The sequence below is a fragment of the Anomaloglossus baeobatrachus genome, chromosome 3 (assembly GCF_048569485.1).
Source record: "Anomaloglossus baeobatrachus isolate aAnoBae1 chromosome 3, aAnoBae1.hap1, whole genome shotgun sequence".
Lineage (NCBI taxonomy): Eukaryota > Metazoa > Chordata > Amphibia > Anura > Aromobatidae > Anomaloglossus > Anomaloglossus baeobatrachus.
Genome location: NC_134355.1, coordinates 392,668,455 through 392,692,026, shown reverse-complemented (window position 1 = coordinate 392,692,026; position 23,572 = coordinate 392,668,455). Strand labels below are relative to the sequence as shown.

At 42.5% G+C, this 23,572-nt stretch overlaps 1 protein-coding gene across 1 annotated transcript in view; it reads right to left on the bottom strand.

The window, feature by feature from the left end:
• COL9A1 (collagen type IX alpha 1 chain) overlaps positions 1–23,572 on the bottom strand; it is a 287,994-nt gene that overhangs the window by 105,565 nt on the left and 158,857 nt on the right. The window contains exons 18-19 of the mRNA XM_075338439.1: positions 3,776–3,829; positions 3,160–3,213 (exon numbers count right to left, since the gene is read on the bottom strand). Coding sequence (XP_075194554.1) covers positions 3,160–3,213; positions 3,776–3,829 — 108 coding nt within the window. The remainder of the gene's footprint in view (positions 1–3,159; positions 3,214–3,775; positions 3,830–23,572) is intronic.

Genomic DNA, 23,572 nt, shown 5'->3' with positions numbered 1-23,572 from the left:
ACGTGCGATGTCGGTGGGGTCAAATCGAAAGTGACGCACTTCCGGCGTCACTTTCGACATTGTTGTGTGTAAATTCTAGATGATACGATTAACGAGCGCAAAAGTATCCTTATCGTATCATCGTTGCAGGCTCCGACTTTTCCATAATTATGCTGCCGCGACAGGTACGATGCTGTTCCTCGTTCCTGCGGCAGCACACATCGCTGTGTGTTACACCGCAGGAGCGAGGAACTTCACCTTACCTGCCGCCGGCGGCTCTACGGAAGGAAGGAGGTGGGCGGGATGTTTACATCCTGCTAATCTTCGCCCCTCCGCCGCTATTGGCCGCCTGCCGTGTGACGTCGCTATGACGCTGCACGACCCGCCCCCTTAGGAAGGAGGCGGGTCGCCGGTCAGAACGACGGTCGCAGGGCAGGTGAGTGCATGTGAATCTGGCGTAGCGATAATTTTCGCTACGCCAGCTATCACAAGATATCGTACCTACGACAGGGGCGGGGACTATCGCGTGCGACATCGCAGCATCGGCTTGCGATGTCGCAGCGTGCAAAGCCCGCCTTAGAATAATAGTCAAATATTTATCACATTTTAAATTAAACTCCAAGAGCTTAAAATCTTCACTATAAATCAAGTGAATACAAAAAATCTTGGTGCTGGTTCATTCCACATATCTGCCTCCAATCACAATTTTAGTGGGACCTATTCTAACTTTGTCCAAAAGTGGTGGGACTTAAAGGGAATCTGTGCAGTTTTTTTGCTACATAATCTGAGAGCAGCATGACATAGGGCAAGAAAACCAGATTCCAGGGATGTATCAATTACTGTTCTGCTTCGTGTCGTTTTCATACAATACCTGTTTTCACTGGTGGACACAGACAGAAAAGGGCCCCTGTACAAGAACAGCATATGGATTCTTTGCAGTCCAATAGCTCATCAGAAAGCAAAATACCAACTGATTTGGAGGTGGAAATAAGCTCCTTTATCCCTTGGGCCCTGTGCGACTGCATACATGGAGCCTATGATATGTCCACCCTTGCTTGTTTTGTCCGCCCACATCCCTGACTAGCATCTTTCTGCATACATTCTACATTGTGAGAAAGCTGCTAATCAGTGATGGGGGTAGAGTTACACATAGTAGCTGGACTGCTCTGCCTGTGACATGTAGTCCAGCATTGTTAACCTCCTGCTGATAAAATGCTGATTCACAGCCTATTAGGTGACACATCTCTGAAATTAGGGTCTTTTGATCTATATTATGCTGCTATCAGAATAAGTAGCAAAAACCTGTTGACAGATTTATTTTTAAAAGTCTCAATTTTGAATATTAAAGTCTTGGCTTTATGATTCATAGAGGAAACATTTAGGTGGGTCTAAGCAACTACACTTCTCATCCTTTGTAGGAGAGTAGGATTATGTAGGTCTCAGGATAAGGACCATCAGAGGCTAATCAGGAGTTTTGCAACATTAACAACACTATTATAAAGACCCTTCATACAAATTAGATTAACATTATCTGAATTAAACCAAACGTGGGTCTTTGATAACAGTCCAATGTGTATGGGGGCTCTGGATAAATGATTGCATGGGAAGTTAGAGATCCAACATGTCCAATTTCTGACTGGTGGTCCATTTATTCTCTCTGAAATAAGCCAGCCTCAAAGACGTCTGGCAGCAGCTCTCTAATAGAGAAACAGGAGCTCAGCGGTGTGAGCACTTCTGTGTATGGATGTGTACCGCCCCGGGGCTCGGCCGGCTGCCGAGCCGCTCGGATCCGTGCTCGTCGGTGGGTGGCTCGAGCTCTTCCACAGACCCAGGGGTCACGTCGCTCTGAAAAGGGGGGGGTTGGCACTACACATAGGGATTTCGGTGGGGAGATCCACGACCGGAGCCGCGGTGGTTTGTAGTAGATTTAAGTTCATGACGCCACCCACGGGTTGTGGTGATGGATGGACACCACCGCTGCCATTGACTAGGCTCCTGGGGACGGTGTTGCACAGCTTGGTGTTGACCCCCTCCGTGGGTAGGGGGGTGATGGTCCCGGGGGCCCGAGGGAGGTGCTGAGGCGAGGGGATGGATGCGTGCTGGGTGCTAATGCGGTGCGGCGCGGTGCGCGGCCCGAAGGCACTGGTGTACTCACTATCATAAAACACGCTGGAGTCTCTGGTAAACCAAATGGAATGATGAACGGTGCCCGCAGCCGGCTGCAGCTTCCCCTTAACAGGTTGGTGGTTTCCGCCTTTCTCCTGCACCTCTTTAGTGTAGACGTTATGACTCCTATGCCTAAGCAACGGTAGTCCGCTCCCTGGCTTGCAGTGTGTCGGGAGAGCCCTGTTTGCCCGCAGACGCTGGCCTCTTGGGTCTCTATGCCTTGGCGGTGGCTTTACCCTAATGGTTGGGCTGTTGTCTTCAGTCGGGTCTTGTGTGGAAAAGGTCCTAAAGTCCAGTCCTCAATCAGTTGATTTGACTTAGCCTAGTTGTTTCTGGGCCTCGCACTGGGTCTGAGTACCCCTCCTGGTGCTCCGGTTTCCAATCAGTTCCCCGATTCGGTACCGGTGGGCCACCGCCCAACCCCGGTCCCTACGGTTCCACCGGCTGTAATCCCAGCTCCTGTAGGTGGCCACCACCGTCTGCCTCTTTGCCAAAGGTGCCTGGGCTCCAACCCAGACACCAGGCGTAGTCTTTGGCAGGCCTGAGCACAGGTCTGCCCTTGAATTTGACTCTCCTCACTCAGTCACTGTCAAGACCAAACTCTCTATACTGTTTTCCCGCCTCCAGGCCTGTGAACTTTTCGGTGGGTGGAGCCAACCTCCTGGCTCCACCCCCCTGGTGTGGACATCAAACCCGGAGGGTGGTGACAAAGGTTTGTAGTTTGGCTGCTGTCACCTTTCTAAGGGGAGGGGGTGTGTGTGCGTATGGGACTACCTGGGACGACCTGACTAGTCCAGGGCGTCACAGAAGAACCGGGGATACAGCTGACAGATGAATTATTGGCTGAACCATCATTCAGATGAAAGCCAACAAGGGTTTAAAGGGTGCTTAATGCCAAAGTTAGCTATAACCGTTTGGCATCTATACATCACAATATTTTGAGGCAGTATATATATAGTTTAAATTGAAAAATATTATAATTCATATAAAAGTATGAAAATAAAAGAGCTTTACTGGAGGTCCTTGGGCACCAATTTCACCAAGCTCTCCTTGTTCACCTTCTTCACCCTAAAATGAAAGAATATACAAAATTAAAGGAGTGAAAGTAGCTTTATTATTTGCATCCTCTACAATATAAACATATCTACTGAACAATTGGAAAATTAGGCTGCATTGCCTAAGAACTGGAGCATAGCATTCACTGGATTGTATATGAGATAATCACATCCAGGCTATCAGAAGACTATCTAGTCAGATTGGTACTTTGCACTTAATCACACGTCTACCAGCTTCCTCATTATAATGCATCAATGGAGCTGAGGTTATTATATTCAAAGGTAATAAATGTATAGAAACTCCACTGAAAGCGCATATATGCTCATGCACTACGAGGCTCAATTTATCAACGTATAGCAGGATGATATGGGATGCAGTTAAACACCTGCATAAATCTAGATCTTATGAATAAAATAAATGAGTGTAAAATTGTATAAAATGCATATTTCCGATCTGATAGTCCATGTGTTTTATCTGTCCAAATAAAATATTTGTTTTTTCTATCACATGCTAGGCTTGAAAACATAAAATTATGTGGACACAGAGCCTGGAATGCCTCTGAATTAGTTATTACCTTATGACCTTGTTTTCCAGGTTCACCAGCTTCTCCCTTCACACCTTTATGGCCCTAAAATCAGGAAAATGATCATTAATATTAATGTTTCATGGTGATACACAGGTATAGGGCTTTCTTGTCGTACAAGAGGATAATAACATACAGTAGCTATTGTGGCAGTACAACACATACAAAATAATACAAGCATTTATCAAGTTCTTAACTTCTAAGATTTAGTAATTATGCTCAGAAGTTGTCAAAAAAGCATAAAAAAGTCTTCAAATTTTGAATAATTTCAAAGGTAAACTTTTTCCTAACAGAAATTGGAATATAATAATATAATAGATTAGACATGAACATTTAATAATTGTTCCATATCTTAGATGCTTATTACTGGGCTTCTATTTATTATAATAAAGATCTGTAAGTCATGAGTTAGTCAGGCTTCATATTCTAAGTATCCAATTCAGAGTCCTTCTTAAAGGGAACCTGTCACCAGATTAGGCGACTATACGTTCCAGTGGGCTATTATATACAACAGTCTAACATGCTGTATATAAGTGCCCAGGCCGCTGTGTAGAACGTAAAAAATATTTTATAATACTCACCTAAGTGGCAGTGCAGTGCAGACTGGTCGGATGGGTGTCTCTATTCTCCGGTACTGGTGCCTCCTCTTTTGGCCATCTTTATCTTTCTCCTGAAGGCTGGGTGCATGATGCGTCCTAAATCATACACACTTGCCGGCATTGAGGTCCTGAGCAGGACAGATCAAAGTATTGTAGTGCGCCTGCGCGAGACCTCAATGCCGGCTAATGTGCATGATGTAGGACGTATCATACATCCAGGCTTCAGAAGGAGGATAAAGATGGCCAAAAGAGGAGGCGCCAGTACCGGAGAACAGAGACACCCATCTGACCAGTGTGCACCAAACTGCCCCTTAGGTGAGTATTATAAAATTATTTTTTCATTCCACACCGCGGCCTGGGCTCTTATATACAGCATGTTATAATGCTGTATATAAGAGCCCACTGGTGGTGGCTGCAGCTTATAGTCACCAAATCTGGTGACAGGTTCCCCTTAATTCAACAGCTTTGATCACACACTCCACAGAATGCCCTTCCCCATTCTTCAACCTTGGGCTTTCCTTAAAGCCACAGCCAGCCCATCCCAATTAACTGTCTACAGCTGCCACTTACTCTACCTATTCTATACAGTGTACATATGTTGTTCAATCTTGTAATTTTGATTTGTGCAAAACATGTTGGTGCTCCATTACTACAGAAATTTACATTTTTTATTTTGTTCCTTCAAATTAACAATTTAAATACTATTACATAAATTAATTTTCTTGACCACAATTAGAAATGAGCGGATCTTTTGTAACTCATATTCACTGACTGCAGAATTTTCCCCCAAAATTTGATTTGCACCAAATAAATTTGTGCAATTTTCAATACTGGACAGCTTAGTGTGATTGCTCAGAAAATACATGTGGGGAATAGGAGAACACGTGACACCCACTTACCATAAAAGCTTTCACTCTGTAGGAGAGAGCCATAACCTCACTGAACATATTAGCTACACTCTGCAGGTAATGGAACCCACTGACCATAAAATCTTACATTCTACAGGTAAGAAAGAGAGGACTCTACTTACCATAAGAGCTTACACTTAACAGGAGAGGGAGAGGACTCCACTTACCATAAGAGCTTACTCTCCACAGGAGAGGGAGAGGACTCCACTGACCATAAGAGCTTATACTCTACAAGTGAGGGAGATGACTCCACTGACCATATGCGGTTACACTCTATAGGTAAGAGAAAGAGGATGCTACTGACCATAAAAGCTTACATTCTACAGGTAAGAGAGAGGACCCAGCTGACCATAAGAGCTTACACTCTATAGGTAAGAGAAAGAGGATGCTGCTGACCTTAAGAGCTTACACGCTACTATACAGGAGAGGGAGAACCCTGCTGACAATAAGAGCTTACACTCTACAGGTAAGAGAGAAAACACCCCACTTACCATAAGAGCTTACACTCTACATGAGAGAGAGTGAGAACCCTACTGACCATAAGAGCTTACACTTTACAGGAGAGGGAGAAGATCCCACTGATAATAAGAGCTTATACTCTAAAGGAGAGGAAGAAGACCCCACAGACCAAACGAGCTTATATCCAGTCTATAGGTAATAGACAGGACACTAGTGAGCTTACACTGTACCGGTTAGAGGGAGAGGACCCTGCTGACCATAAGAGCTTACACTCAACAGTGGAGGGAGAGGAACCTACTGACCATAAGAGCTTAAACTCTACTGTACAGGATAGAGAGGGAACCCTGCTGACCATAAGAGCTTGCACTCTACAGGGAAGAGAGGTAGAGGACCCCGCTGACTATAAGAGCTTAAACTCTACAGGAGAGAGAGAGAACCCCTCTATCTATAAGAGCTTACACTCTACAGGTAAGAGAGAGAGCACCCCACTTACCATAAGAGCTTACACACTACTGGAGAGGGAGGACCTCAATGACCATAATAGCTTAGAGTGTACAGCCAAGAGAGAAGAAGAAAAGTCCCCGCTTTCCCACTTACCATAAGTTCTTACATTCTACAGTAGAGAGAAGACCCTGCTGACCATAAGAGCTTAAATGCTGCAGGAGAGGGAGAGGACCCCTCTATCCATAAGAGCTTACACTCTACAGAAGTGTGAAAGCAACCCACTTACCATAAGAGCTTAAACTTTACAGAAGAGAGACAGAAGACCCGACTGACCATTAGAGCTTATACACAACAGGGAAGAGAGAGAGGATCCTGCTGACCATGAGAGCTTACATTCTATGGGAGAGAAAGAGAAGACCCCACTGACCATTAGAGCTTATACACTACAGAGGGAGACACCCTGCTGATTATTAGAGCATATAAACTATAGGAGAGAAACAGAGAAGACCATAAGAGTTCATACACTACAGAGGAAGAGAGAGAGGACTCCACTGACCATTAGAGCGTATACACTACAAGAGAGAGAGAGATCCCCTCTGACCATTAGAGCGTATACAATACAAGAGGGAGAGGACCCACAGACAATTAGAGCTGATACACAACAGGAGAGAGAGAGAGAGTACTCTGCTGACCATTAGACACTGCACTTATACACTACAGAGGGAAAGGATCCCACTGACCATAAGCGTTTATACAGTACAGAGAGAGAGGACTCTACTGACCATTAGAGCTTATATACTACAGGAGAGAGATAGATCCCCTCTGACCATTAGAGTGTATACAATACAAGAGGGAGATGACCCAACAGACAATTAGAGCTGATACACAACAGGAGAGAGAGAGAGAGAGTACTCTGCTGACCATTAGACACTGCACTTGTACACTACAGAGATAAAGGATCCCACTGACCATAAGTGTTTATACACTACAGAGAGAGAAGACCCCACAGACAATAAGAGCTTATACACTAAAAAGGGAGAGGACTCCACTGACCATAAGTGTTTATACACTACAGAGAGAGAGGACCCTACAGACACTAAGAGCTTATACACTACAGAGAGGACTCCACTGACCATAAGAGCTTATACACTACAGAGGGAGAAGACTCCACTGACCATAAGCATTTATACAGTACAGAGGGAGAGGACTCCAATGACCATAAGAGTTTATACACTACAGAGAGTACTCCACTGACGATAAGCGTTTATACACTATAGAGAGAGAGGACCCCACAGACAATAAGAGCTTATACACTACAGAGGGAAAAGACTCCACTGACCATAAGTGTTTATACACTACATAGAGGACTCCACTGACCATAAGCGTTTATACACTACATGGAGGACTCCACTGACCATAAGAGTCTATACACTACAGAGAGAGAGGACTCCACTGACCATAAGAGTTTATACACTACAGAGAGAACTCCACTGACCATAAGCGTTTATACACTACATGGATGACTCCACTGACCATAAGCATTTATACACTACATGGAGGACTCCACTGACCATAAGAGTTTATACACTAAAGAGAGAAGTCCACTGACCATAAGCGTTTATACACTACATAGAGGACTTCACCGACCATAAGAGCTTATACACTTCATAGAGGACTCCAATGACCATAAGTGTTTATACACTACAGAGAGAGAGGACTCCACTGACCATAAGTGTTTATACACTACAGAGAGAGAGGACTCCACTGACCATAAGCGTTTATACACTACAGAGAGAGAGGACTCCACTGACCATAAGAGTTTATACACTACAGAGAGAGCTCCACTGACCATAAGCGTTTATACACTACAGAGAGAGAGAGGACTCCACTAACCATAAGTGTTTATACACTACAGAGAGAGAGAGGACTCCACTGACCATAAGCGTTTATACACTACAGAGAGAGAGGACTCCACTGACCATAAGTGTTTATACACTACAGAGAGAGAGGACTCCACTGACCATAAGTGTTTATACACTACAGAGAGAGAGGACTCCACTGACCATAAGTGTTTATACACTACAGAGAGAGAGGACTCCACTGACCATAAGAGTTTATACACTACAGAGAGAGCTCCACTGACCATAAGCGTTTATACACTACAGAGAGAGAGAGGACTCCACTAACCATAAGTGTTTATACACTACAGAGAGAGAGGACTCCACTGACCATAAGCGTTTATACACTACAGAGAGAGCTCCACTGACCATAAGCGTTTATACACTACATGGAGGACTCCACTGACCATAAGCGTTTATACACTACAGAGAGAGCTCCACTGACCATAAGCGTTTATACACTACAGATAGAGAGGACTCCACCGACCATAAGAGCTTATACACTTCATAGAGGACTCCACTGTCCATAAGTGTTTATACACTACAGAGAGAGAGGACTCCACTGACCATAAGTGTTTATACACTACAGAGAGAGCTCCACTGACCATAAGCGTTTATACACTACATGGAGGACTCCACTGACCATAAGCGTTTATACACTACAGAGAGAGCTCCACTGACCATAAGCGTTTATACACTACAGATAGAGAGGACTCCACCGACCATAGGAGCTTATACACTTCATAGAGGACTCCACTGTCCATAAGTGTTTATACAGTACAGAGAGAGAGGACTCCACTGACCATAAGCGTTTATACACTACAGAGAGGACTCCACTGACCATAAGCGTTTATACACTACAGAGTGAGAGGACTCCACTGACCATAGGCATTTATACACTACAGAGTGAGAGGACTCCACTGACCATAAGCGTTTATACACTACAGAGAGAGAGGACTCCACTGACCATAAGCGTTTATACACTACAGAGGGAGAGGACTCCCCTGACCATAAGCGTTTATACATTACAGAGAGAGAAGACTCCAATGACCATAAGCGTTTATACACTACAGAGAGAGAGGACTCCACTGACCATAAGCGTTTATACACTACAGAGAGAGAGGACTCCAATGACCATAAGCGTTTATACACTACAGAGAGAGGACTCCAATGACCATAAGCGTTTATACACTACAGAGAGAGAGGACTCCAATGACGATAAGCGTTTATACACTATAGAGAGAGAGGACCCCACAGACAATAAGAGCTTATACACTACAGAGGGAAAAGACTCCACTGACCATAAGTGTTTATACACTACATAGAGGACTCCACTGACCATAAGCGTTTATACACTACATGGAGGACTCCACTGACCATAAGAGTCTATACACTACAGAGAGAGAGGACTCCACTGACCATAAGAGTTTAAACACTACAGAGAGAACTCCACTGACCATAAGAGTTTATACACTACATGGATGACTCCACTGACCATAAGCATTTATACACTACATGGAGGACTCCACTGACCATAAGAGTTTATACACTAAAGAGAGAAGTCCACTGACCATAAGCGTTTATACACTACATAGAGGACTTCACCGACCATAAGAGCTTATACACTTCATAGAGGACTCCAATGACCATAAGTGTTTATACACTACAGAGAGAGAGGACTCCACTGACCATAAGTGTTTATACACTACAGAGAGAGAGGACTCCACTGACCATAAGTGTTTATACACTACAGAGAGAGCTCCACTGACCATAAGCGTTTATACACTACAGAGAGAGAGGACTCCACTAATCATAAGTGTTTATACACTACAGAGAGAGAGGACTCCACTGACCATAAGCGTTTATACACTACAGAGAGAGCTCCACTGACCATAAGCGTTTATACACTACAGAGAGAGAGGACTCCACCGACTATAAGAGCTTATACACTTCATAGAGGACTCCACTGATCATAAGCGTTTATACACTACAGAGAAGACTCCACTGACCATAAGCGTTTATACACTACAGAGTGAGAGGACTCCACTGACCATAGGCGTTTATACACTACAGAGTGAGAGGACTCCACTGACCATAAGCGTTTATACACTACAGAGAGAGAGGACTCCACTGACCATAAGCGTTTATACACTACAGAGGGAGAGGACTCCACTGACCATAAGCGTTTATACATTACAGAGAGAGAAGACTCCACTGACCATGAGCATTTATACACTACAGAGAGAGAGGACTCCAATGACCATAAGCGTTTATACACTACAGAGAGAGAGGACTCCAATGACCATGAGCGTTTATACACTACAGAGAGAGAGGACTCCACTGGCCATAAGAGTTTATATACTAAATAAAGGACTCCAATGACCATAAGCGTTTATACACTACATAAAGGACTCCAATGACCATAAGAGTTTATACACTACATAAAGGACTCCACTGACCATAAGAGTTTATACACTACATAGAGGACTACACTGACCATAAACGTTTATACACTACAGAGTGAGAGGACTCCACTGACCATAAGCGTTTATACATTACAGAGAGAGAAGACTCCAATGACCATAAGCGTTTATACACTACAGAGAAAGAGGACTCCAATGACCATAAGCGTTTATACACTACAGAGAGAGAGGACTCCAATGACCATAAGCGTTTATACACTACAGAGAGAAAGGACTCCACTGACCATGAGCATTTATGCACTACAGAGAGAGAGGACTCCAATGACCATAAGAGTTTATATACTACATAAAGGACTCCAATGACCATAAGCGTTTATACACTACATAAAGGACTCCAATGACCATAAGAGTTTATACACTACATAAAGGACTCCACTGACCATAAGAGTTTATACACTGCATAGAGGACTACACTGACCATAAACGTTTATACACTACAGAGTGAGAGGACTCCACTGACCATAAGCTTTTAAACATTACAGAGAGAGAAGACTCCAATGACCATAAGCGTTTATACACTACAGAGAGAGAGGACTCCACTGACCATAAGCGTTTATACACTACAGAGAGAGAGGACTCCAATGACCATAAGCGTTTATACACTACAGAGAGAGGACTCCAATGACCATAAGCGTTTATACACTACAGAGAGAGAGGACTCCAATGACGATAAGCGTTTATACACTATAGAGAGAGAGGACCCCACAGACAATAAGAGCTTATACACTACAGAGGGAAAAGACTCCACTGACCATAAGTGTTTATACACTACATAGAGGACTCCACTGACCATAAGCGTTTATACACTACATGGAGGACTCCACTGACCATAAGAGTCTATACACTACAGAGAGAGAGGACTCCACTGACCATAAGAGTTTAAACACTACAGAGAGAACTCCACTGACCATAAGAGTTTATACACTACATGGATGACTCCACTGACCATAAGCATTTATACACTACATGGAGGACTCCACTGACCATAAGAGTTTATACACTAAAGAGAGAAGTCCACTGACCATAAGCGTTTATACACTACATAGAGGACTTCACCGACCATAAGAGCTTATACACTTCATAGAGGACTCCAATGACCATAAGTGTTTATACACTACAGAGAGAGAGGACTCCACTGACCATAAGTGTTTATACACTACAGAGAGAGAGGACTCCACTGACCATAAGTGTTTATACACTACAGAGAGAGCTCCACTGACCATAAGCGTTTATACACTACAGAGAGAGAGGACTCCACTAATCATAAGTGTTTATACACTACAGAGAGAGAGGACTCCACTGACCATAAGCGTTTATACACTACAGAGAGAGCTCCACTGACCATAAGCGTTTATACACTACAGAGAGAGAGGACTCCACCGACTATAAGAGCTTATACACTTCATAGAGGACTCCACTGATCATAAGCGTTTATACACTACAGAGAAGACTCCACTGACCATAAGCGTTTATACACTACAGAGTGAGAGGACTCCACTGACCATAGGCGTTTATACACTACAGAGTGAGAGGACTCCACTGACCATAAGCGTTTATACACTACAGAGAGAGAGGACTCCACTGACCATAAGCGTTTATACACTACAGAGGGAGAGGACTCCACTGACCATAAGCGTTTATACATTACAGAGAGAGAAGACTCCACTGACCATGAGCATTTATACACTACAGAGAGAGAGGACTCCAATGACCATAAGCGTTTATACACTACAGAGAGAGAGGACTCCAATGACCATGAGCGTTTATACACTACAGAGAGAGAGGACTCCACTGGCCATAAGAGTTTATATACTAAATAAAGGACTCCAATGACCATAAGCGTTTATACACTACATAAAGGACTCCAATGACCATAAGAGTTTATACACTACATAAAGGACTCCACTGACCATAAGAGTTTATACACTACATAGAGGACTACACTGACCATAAACGTTTATACACTACAGAGTGAGAGGACTCCACTGACCATAAGCGTTTATACATTACAGAGAGAGAAGACTCCAATGACCATAAGCGTTTATACACTACAGAGAAAGAGGACTCCAATGACCATAAGCGTTTATACACTACAGAGAGAGAGGACTCCAATGACCATAAGCGTTTATACACTACAGAGAGAAAGGACTCCACTGACCATGAGCATTTATGCACTACAGAGAGAGAGGACTCCAATGACCATAAGAGTTTATATACTACATAAAGGACTCCAATGACCATAAGCGTTTATACACTACATAAAGGACTCCAATGACCATAAGAGTTTATACACTACATAAAGGACTCCACTGACCATAAGAGTTTATACACTGCATAGAGGACTACACTGACCATAAACGTTTATACACTACAGAGTGAGAGGACTCCACTGACCATAAGCTTTTAAACATTACAGAGAGAGAAGACTCCAATGACCATAAGCGTTTATACACTACAGAGAGAGAGGACTCCACTGATCATAAGCGTTTATACACTACAGAGAGGACTCCAATGACCATAAGCCTTTATACACTACATGGAGGACTCCACTGACCATAAACGTTTATACACTACAGAGAGAGCTCCACTGACCATAAGCGTTTATACACTACAGAGAGACAGGACTCCACCGACCATAAGAGCTTATACACTTCATAGAGGACTCCACTGACCATAAGCGTTTATACACTACAGAGAAGACTCCACTGACCATAAGCGTTCATACACTACAGAGTGAGATGACTCCACTGACCATAAGTGTTTATACACTACAGAGAGAGAGGACTCCACTGACCATAAGCATTTATACACTACAGAGGGAGAGGACTCCACTGACCATAAGCGTTTATACATTACAGAGAGAGAAGACTCCACTGACCATGAGCATTTATACACTACAGAGAGAGAGGACTCCAATGACCATAAGCGTTTATACACTACAGAGAGAGAGGACTCCAATGACCATAAGCGTTTATACACTACAGAAAGAGAGGACTCCAATGACCATGAGCGTTTATACACTACTGAGAGAGAGGACTCCACTGGCCATAAAAGTTTATACACTACATAGAGGACTCCAATGAGCATAAGAGTTTATATACTACAGAGAGAGAGGACTCCACTGACCATGAGCATTTATACACTACAGAGAGAGAGGACTCCAATGACCATAAGCGTTTATACACTACAGAGAGAGAGGACTCCAATGACCATGAGCGTTTATACACTACAGAGAGAGAGGACTCCACTGGCCATAAGAGTTTATACACTACATAGAGGACTCCAATGACCATAAGAGTTTATACACTACAGAGAGAGAGGACTCCAATGACCATGAGCGTTTATACACTACAGAGAGAGAGGACTCCAATGACCATGAGCGTTTATACACTACAGAGAGGACTCCACTGACCATAAGCGTTTATACACTACAGAGAGACAGGACTCCAATGACCATGAGCGTTTATACACTACAGAGAGAGAGGACTCCACTGGCCATAAGAGTTTATACACTACAGAGAGAGAGGACTCCACTGACCATGAGCATTTATACACTACAGAGAGAGGACTCCACTGACCATAAGAGTTTATACACTACAGAGAGACAGGACTCCAATGACCATGAGCGTTTATACACTACAGAGAGAGAGGACTCCACTGGCCATAAGAGTTTATACACTACAGAGAGAGAGGACTCCACTGACCATGAGCATTTATACACTACAGAGAGAGGACTCCACTGACCATAAGAGTTTATACACTACAGAGAGAGAGGACTCCAATGACCATGAGCGTTTATACACTACAGAGAGAGAGGACTCCAATGACCATAAGCGTTTATACACTACAGAGAGAGAGGACTCCAATGACCATGAGCGTTTATACACTACAGAGAGGACTCCACTGACCATAAGCGTTTATTCACTACAGAGAGAGAGGACTCCACTGACCATAAGCGTTTATACACTACAGAGAGAGCTCCACTGACCATAAGCGTTTATACACTACATGGAGGACTCCACTGACCATAAGCGTTTATACACTACTGAGAGAGCTCCACTGACCATAAGCGTTTATACACTACAGAGAGAGAGGACTCCACCGACCATAAGAGCTTATACACTTCATAGAGGACTCCACTGACCATAAGCGTTTATACACTACAGAGAAGACTCCACTGACCATAAGCGTTTAAACACTACAGAGTGAGAGGACTCCACTGACCATAGGCGTTTATACACTACAGAGTGAGAGGACTCCACTGACCATAAGCGTTTATACACTACAGAGAGAGAGGACTCCACTGACCATAAGCGTTTATACACTACAGAGGGAGAGGACTCCACTGACCATAAGCGTTTATACATTACAGAGAGAGAAGACTCCACTGACCATGAGCATTTATACACTACAGAGAGAGAGGACTCCAATGACCATAAGCGTTTATACACTACAGAGAGAGAGGACTCCACTGGCCATAAGAGTTTATACACTACATAGAGGACTCCAATGACCATAAGAGTTTATATACTACAGAGAGAGAGGACTCCACTGACCATGAGCATTTATACACTACAGAGAAAGAGGACTCCAATGACCATAAGCGTTTATACACTACAGAGAGAGAGGACTCCAATGACCATAAGAGTTTATATACTACAGAGAGAGAGGACTCCACTGACCATAAGAGTTTATATACTACAGAGAGAGAGGACTCCACTGACCATGAGCATTTATGCACTACAGAGAGAGAGGACTCCAATGACCATAAGAGTTTATATACTACATAAAGGACTCCAATGACCATAAGCGTTTATACACTACATAAAGGACTCCAATGACCATAAGAGTTTATACACTACATAAAGGACTCCACTGACCATAAGACTTTATACACTGCATAGAGGACTACACTGACCATAAACGTTTATACACTACAGAGTGAGAGGACTCCACTGACCATAAGCGTTTATACATTACAGAGAGAGAAGACTCCAATGACCATAAGCGTTTATACACTACAGAGAGAGAGGACTCCAATGACCATGAGCGTTTATACACTACAGAGAGAGAGGACTCCACTGGCCATAAGAGTTTATACACTACATAGAGGACTCCAATGACCATAAGAGTTTATACACTACAGAGAGAGAGGACTCCAATGACCATGAGCATTTATACACTACAGAGAGAGGACTCCACTGACCATAAGAGTTTATACACTACAGAGAGAGAGGACTCCAATGACCATAAGCGTTTATACACTACAGAGAGAGAGGACTCCAATGACCATGAGCGTTTATACACTACAGAGAGAGGACTCCACTGACCATAAGAGTTTATACACTACAGAGAGAGAGGACTCCAATGACCATAAGCGTTTATACACTACAGAGAGAGAGGACTCCAATGACCATGAGCCATTATACACTACAGAGAGGACTCCACTGACCATAAGCGTTTATACACTACAGAGAGACAGGACTCCAATGACCATGAGCGTTTATACACTACAGAGAGAGAGGACTCCACTGGCCATAAGAGTTTATACACTACATAGAGGACTCCAATGACCATAAGAGTTTATACACTACAGAGAGAGAGGACTCCAATGACCATGAGCGTTTATACACTACAGAGAGAGAGGACTCCAATGACCATGAGCGTTTATACACTACAGAGAGGACTCCACTGACCATAAGCGTTTATACACTACAGAGAGACAGGACTCCAATGACCATGAGCGTTTATACACTACAGAGAGAGAGGACTCCACTGGCCATAAGAGTTTATACACTACAGAGAGAGAGGACTCCACTGACCATGAGCATTTATACACTACAGAGAGAAGACTCCACTGACCATAAGAGTTTATACACTACAGAGAGAGAGGACTCCAATGACCATGAGCGTTTATACACTACAGAGAGAGAGGACTCCAATGACCATAAGCGTTTATACACTACAGAGAGAGAGGACTCCAATGACCATGAGCGTTTATACACTACAGAGAGGACTCCACTGACCATAAGCGTTTATACACTACAGAGAGAGAGGACTCCACTGACCATAAGCGTTTATACACTACAGAGAGAGCTCCACTGACCATAAGTGTTTATACACTACATGGAGGACTCCACTGACCATAAGCGTTTATACACTACAGAGAGAGCCCCACTGACCATAAGCGTTTATACACTACAGAGAGAGAGGACTCCACCGACCATAAGAGCTTATACACTTCATAGAGGACTCCACTGACCATAAGCGTTTATACACTACAGAGAAGACTCCACTGACCATAAGCGTTTATACACTACAGAGTGAGAGGACTCCACTGACCATAGGCGTTTATACACTACAGAATGAGAGGACTCCACTGACCATAAGCGTTTATACACTACAGAGAGAGAGGACTCCACTGACCATAAGCGTTTATACACTACAGAGGGAGAGGACTCCACTGACCATAAGCGTTTATACATTACAGAGAGAGAAGACTCCACTGACCATGAGCATTTATACACTACAGAGAGAGAGGACTCCAATGACCATAAGCGTTTATACACTACAGAGAGAGAGGACTCCACTGGCCATAAGAGTTTATACACTACATAGAGGACTCCAATGACCATAAGAGTTTATATACTACAGAGAGAGAGGACTCCACTGACCATGAGCATTTATACACTACAGAGAGAGAGGACTCCAATGACCATAAGCGTTTATACACTACAGAGAGAGAGGACTCCAATGACCATAAGAGTTTATATACTACAGAGAGAGAGGACTCCACTGACCATAAGAGTTTATATACTACAGAGAGAGAGGACTCCACTGACCATGAGCATTTATGCACTACAGAGAGAGAGGACTCCAATGACCATAAGAGTTTATATACTACATAAAGGACTCCAATGACCATAAGCGTTTATACACTACATAAAGGACTCCAATGACCATAAGAGTTTATACACTACATAAAGGACTCCACTGACCATAAGACTTTATACACTGCATAGAGGACTACACTGACCATAAACGTTTATACACTACAGAGTGAGAGGACTCCACTGACCATAAGCGTTTATACATTACAGAGAGAGAAGACTCCAATGACCATAAGCGTTTATACACTACAGAGAGAGAGGACTCCAATGACCATGAGCGTTTATACACTACAGAGAGAGAGGACTCCACTGGCCATAAGAGTTTATTCACTACATAGAGGACTCCAATGACCATAAGAGTTTATACACTACAGAGAGAGAGGACTCTTATGACCATGAGCGTTTATACACTACAGAGAGAGAGGACTCCAATGACCATAAGCGTTTATACACTACAGAGAGAGAGGACTCCAATGACCATGAGCGTTTATACACTACAGAGAGGACTCCACTCACCATAAGCGTTTATACACTACAGAGAGACAGGACTCCAATGACCATGAGCGTTTATACACTACAGAGAGAGAGGACTCCACTGGCCATAAGAGTTTATACACTACAGAGAGAGAGTAAGGAGAGAAGCTCCGCATCACTGATAAGTAGGTGCTCTAGGGTAAAAAATATACATAGAAAGAAGATAACCCTGGCACACTACAACTCCCAGAAAAAGGCAAAATGCAATAAAAATGTATGCAATATTTCTTTTATTAATACAATAGTTTCTTGAATGTCTTTTCAGGAAAAATGAATATGGTCCAACATACATGGACGTTTCGGCCACAGGCCTTCGTCAACATGGACTATTATCGTGCAAAATCAAAAGCATGTAGACATTCGGCTAAGAGGCTAGTAATCATGGGAATGAATCAAGTCTCATATGCATTTCACTGCGTTAGTTCGCATACCCCCAGGTGAGACAGTATTATGCGTCAAGGGCACTCAGTGCTAGCATAAGGATTCTATGCTGAATATAACAGTAAATGGTGCTGTGGGATTAGACCTATATGTATGGTGCCAAAAACGAACAGCGTGCACTTGGTCACATAACATAAAGGGATGACCATAAAATGGCGCTTGAATTGAGTCCTAGCTTCAAATGAAGGAAACTGCTAGGAGGCAGTGGAATAAGAGAGTTGTAACAGCTGGTGAGCAGGCCTGCATGTGCTGTGTCAGTATGGCTATTCTATGTTGTCCGGCAGAAAGGGAAAATTGAAGCCGGTAGAACCGGAGGTGCAAGTTGCCAGGACCAAACCGCAGCTGGACGTGTGTTCTGTGTAAACTGCGCAGGAGACTTTACACAGAACACACGTCCAGCGGCTGCACCCCCAACTTGCATTAAAGCAAGATAACAGACAAAAAACACAAAAAAACTGAGCTGTAACAAATGTTCAATAAACATGCAACATTACAAGCATGTGAATTGCAGCCTCAAGACTAGAAAAAAACCAAGGAGAAAAATTGTAGGAAAAATACCCTGACTATAAATAAATAAATTGCAAGTGCTTAATAACAGGGTACTTAGTATATACATTTTTGCAAAAAGGTAAGAAGCTGTCTCACCTCGTCATGGTGTACCCATCTGAGACAGTCCCTAACCTACTAAAGTTAAAAACATATTCTGTACCTGACTTGTGTCATGTCCAAAACTTCAATATGAATGGTAAAGTGGTCAGCTGGGTCCCAGATTAAATACACAGCAAAAAGTGAGAAGCAGGTAATTGTTCAGCCTCAGTATCAGGAGGGCTGCACCCCCAACTTGCATTAAAGCAAGATAGACAAAAAACACAAAAAAACTGAGCTGTAACAAATGTTCAATAAACATGCAACATTACAAGCATGTGAATTGCAGCCTCAAGACTAGAAAAAAACCAAGGAGAAAAATTGTAGGAAAAATACCCTGACTATAAATAAATAAATTGCAAGTGCTTAATAACAGGGTACTTAGTATATACATTTTTGCAAAAAGGTAAGAAGCTGTCTCACCTCGTCACGGTGTACCCATCTGAGACAGTCCCTAACCTACTAAAGTTAAAAACATATTCTGTACCTGACTTGTGTCATGTCCAAAACTTCAATATGAATGGTAAAGTGGTCAGCTGGGTCCCAGATTAAATACACAGCAAAAAGTGAGAAGCAGGTAATTGTTCAGCCTCAGTATCAGGAGGGCTGCACCCCCAACTTGCATTAAAGCAAGATAACAGACAAAAAACACAAAAAAACTGAGCTGTAACAAATGTTCAATAAACATGCAACATTACAAGCATGTGAATTGCAGCCTCAAGACTAGAAAAAAACCAAGGAGAAAAATTGTAGGAAAAATACCCTGACTATAAATAAATAAATTGCAAGTGCTTAATGTATATACTAAGTACCCTGTTATTAAGCACTTGCAATTTATTTATTTATAGTCAGGGTATTTTTCCTACAATTTTTCTCCTTGGTTTTTTTCTAGTCTTGAGGCTGCAATTCACATAATTGTAATGTTGCATGTTTATTGAACATTTGTTACAGCTCAGTTTTTTTGTGTTTTTTGTCTGTTATCTTGCTTTAATGCAAGTTGGGGGTGCAGCCCTCCTGATACTGAGGCTGAACAATTACCTGCTTCTCACTTTTTGCTGTGTATTTAATCTGGGACCCAGCTGACCACTTTACCATTCATATTGAAGTTTAGGACATGACACAAGTCATGTACAGAATATGTTTTTAACTTTAGTAGGTTAGGGACTGTCTCAGATGGGTACACCGTGACGAGGTGAGACAGCTTCTTACCTTTTTGCAAAAATGTATATACTAAGTACCCTGTTATTAAGCCCTTGCAATTTATTTATTTATAGTCAGGGTATTTTTCCTACAATTTTTCTCCTTGGTTTTTTTCTAGTCTTGAGGCTGCAATTCACATGCTTGTAATGTTGCATGTTTATTGAACATTTGTTACAGCTCAGTTTTTTTGTGTTTTTTGTCTGTTATCTTGCTTTAATGCAAGTTGGGGGTGCAGCCCTCCTGATACTGAGGCTGAACAATTACCTGCTTCTCACTTTTTGCTGTGTATTTAATCTGGGACCCAGCTGACCACTTTACCATTCATATTGAAGTTTTGGACATGACACAAGTCAGGTACAGAATATGTTTTTAACTTTAGTAGGTTAGGGACTGTCTCAGATGGGTACACCGTGACGAGGTGAGACAGCTTCTTACCTTTTTGCAAAAATGTATATACTAAGTACCCTGTTATTAAGCACTTGCAATTTATTTATTTATAGTCAGGGTATTTTTCCTACAATTTTTCTCCTTGGTTTTTTTCTAGTCTTGAGGCTGCAATTCACATGCTTGTAATGTTGCATGTTTATTGAACATTTGTTACAGCTCAGTTTTTTTGTGTTTTTTGTCTGTTATCTTGCTTTAATGCAAGTTGGGGGTGCAGCCCTCCTGATACTGAGGCTGAACAATTACCTGCTTCTCTCTTTTTGCTGTGTATTTAATCTGGGACCCAGCTGACCACTTTACCATTCATATTGAAGTTTTGGACATGACACAAGTCAGGTACAGAATATGTTTTTAACTTTAGTAGGTTAGGGACTGTCTCAGATGGGTACACCGTGACGAGGTGAGACAGCTTCTTACCTTTTTGCAAAAATGTATATACTAAGTACCCTGTTATTAAGCACTTGCAATTTATTTATTTATAGTCAGGGTATTTTTCCTACAATTTTTCTCCTTGGTTTTTTTTCTAGTCTTGAGGCTGCAATTCACATGCTTGTAATGTTGCATGTTTATTGAACATTTGTTACAGCTCAGTTTTTTTGTGTTTTTTGTCTGTTATCTTGCTTTAATGCAAGTTGGGGGTGCAGCCCTCCTGATACTGAGGCTGAACAATTACCTGCTTCTCACTTTTTGCTGTGTATTTAATCTGGGACCCAGCTGACCACTTTACCATTCATATTGAAGTTTAGGACATGACACAAGTCAGGTACAGAATATGTTTTTAACTTTAGTAGGTTAGGGACTGTCTCAGATGGGTACACCGTGACGAGGTGAGACAGCTTCTTACCTTTTTGCAAAAATGTATATACTAAGTACCCTGTTATTAAGCACTTGCAATTTATTTATTTATAGTCAGGGTATTTTTCCTACAATTTTTCTCCTTGTTTTTTTTCTATGCTTTTGATTTTGCACGATAATAGTCCATGTTGACGAAGGCCTGTGGCCGAAACGTCCATGTATGTTGGACCATATTCATTTTTCCTGAAAAGACATTCAAGAAACTATTGTATTAATAAAAGAAATATTGCATACATTTTTATTGCATTTTGCCTTTTTCTGGGAGTTGTAGTGTGCCAGGGTTATCTTCTTTCTACAGAGAGAGAGGACTCCAATGACCATAAGCGTTTATACACTACAGAGAGAGAGGACTCCAATGACCATAAGCGTTTATACACTACAGAGAGAGCGGACTCCACTGGCCATAAGAGTTTATACACTACATAGAGGACTCCAATGACCATAAGAGTTTATACACTACAGAGAGAGAGGACTCCACTGACCATGAGCATTTATACACTACAGAGAGAGAGGACTCCAATGACCATAAGCGTTTATACACTACAGAGAGAGAGGACTCCAATGACCATGAGCGTTTATACACTACAGAGAGAGAGGACTCCACTGGCCATAAGAGTTTATACACTACATAGAGGACTCCAATGACCATAAGAGTTTATACACTACAGAGAGAGAGGACTCCACTGACCATGAGCATTTATACACTACAGAGAGAGAGGACTCCAATGACCATAAGCGTTTATACACTACAGAGAGAGAGGACTCCAATGACCATGAGCGTTTATACACTACAGAGAGAGAGGACTCCACTGGCCATAAGAGTTTATACACTACATAGAGGACTCCAATGACCATAAGAGTTTATACACTACAGAGAGAGAGGACTCCACTGACCATGAGCATTTATACACTACAGAGAGAGAGGACTCCAATGATCATAAGCGTTTATACACTACAGAGAGAGAGGACTCCAATGACCATGAGCGTTTATACACTACAGAGAGAGAGGACTCCAATGACCATAAGCGTTTATACACTACAGAGATAGAGGACTCCACTGACCATGAGCGTTTATACACTACAGAGGGAGAGGACTCCAATGACCATAAGAGTTTATACACTACATAAAGGACTCCAATGACCATAAGCGTTTATACACTACATAAAGGACTCCACTGACCATAAGAGTTTATAGACTACATAGAGGACTACACTGACCATAAACGTTTATACACTACAGAGTGAGAGGACTCCACTGACCATAAGCGTTTATACACTACAGAGAGAGAGGACTCCAATGACCATAAGCGTTTATACACTACATAAAGGACTCCAATGACCATAAGCGTTTATACACTACATAGAGGACTACACTGACCATAAGCGTTTATACACTACAGAGTGAGAGGACTCCACTGACCATAAGCGTTTATACACTACAGAGAGAGAGGACTCCAATGACCATAAGCGTTTATACACTACAGAGAGAGAGGACTCCAATGACCATAAGCGTTTATACACTACATAAAGGACTCCAATGACCATAAGCGTTTATACACTACATAAAGGACTCCACTGACCATAAGAGTTTATACACTACATAGAGGACTACACTGACCATAAACGTTTATACACTACAGAGTGAGAGGACTCCACTGACCATAAGCGTTTATACACTACAGAGAGAGAGGACTCCACTGACCATAAGCGTTTATACACTACAGAGAGAGAGGACTCCAATGACCATAAGCATTTATACACTTCATAGAGGACTCCACTGACCATAAGAGTTTATACACTACAGAGGGAGAGGACCCCAAAGATCATTAGAGCTTATACACTACAGAGGGATACACTTACCAAATGACTCTGGAGATGAAAAATTACTCTGCTGTAAAAACTGTACTGGGAACTGCTGATGTGTGATGGCCCAGGTACTGACCACCACTGTACAAGGTATAATAATCCCTAAGATGTCATAGCTTTAG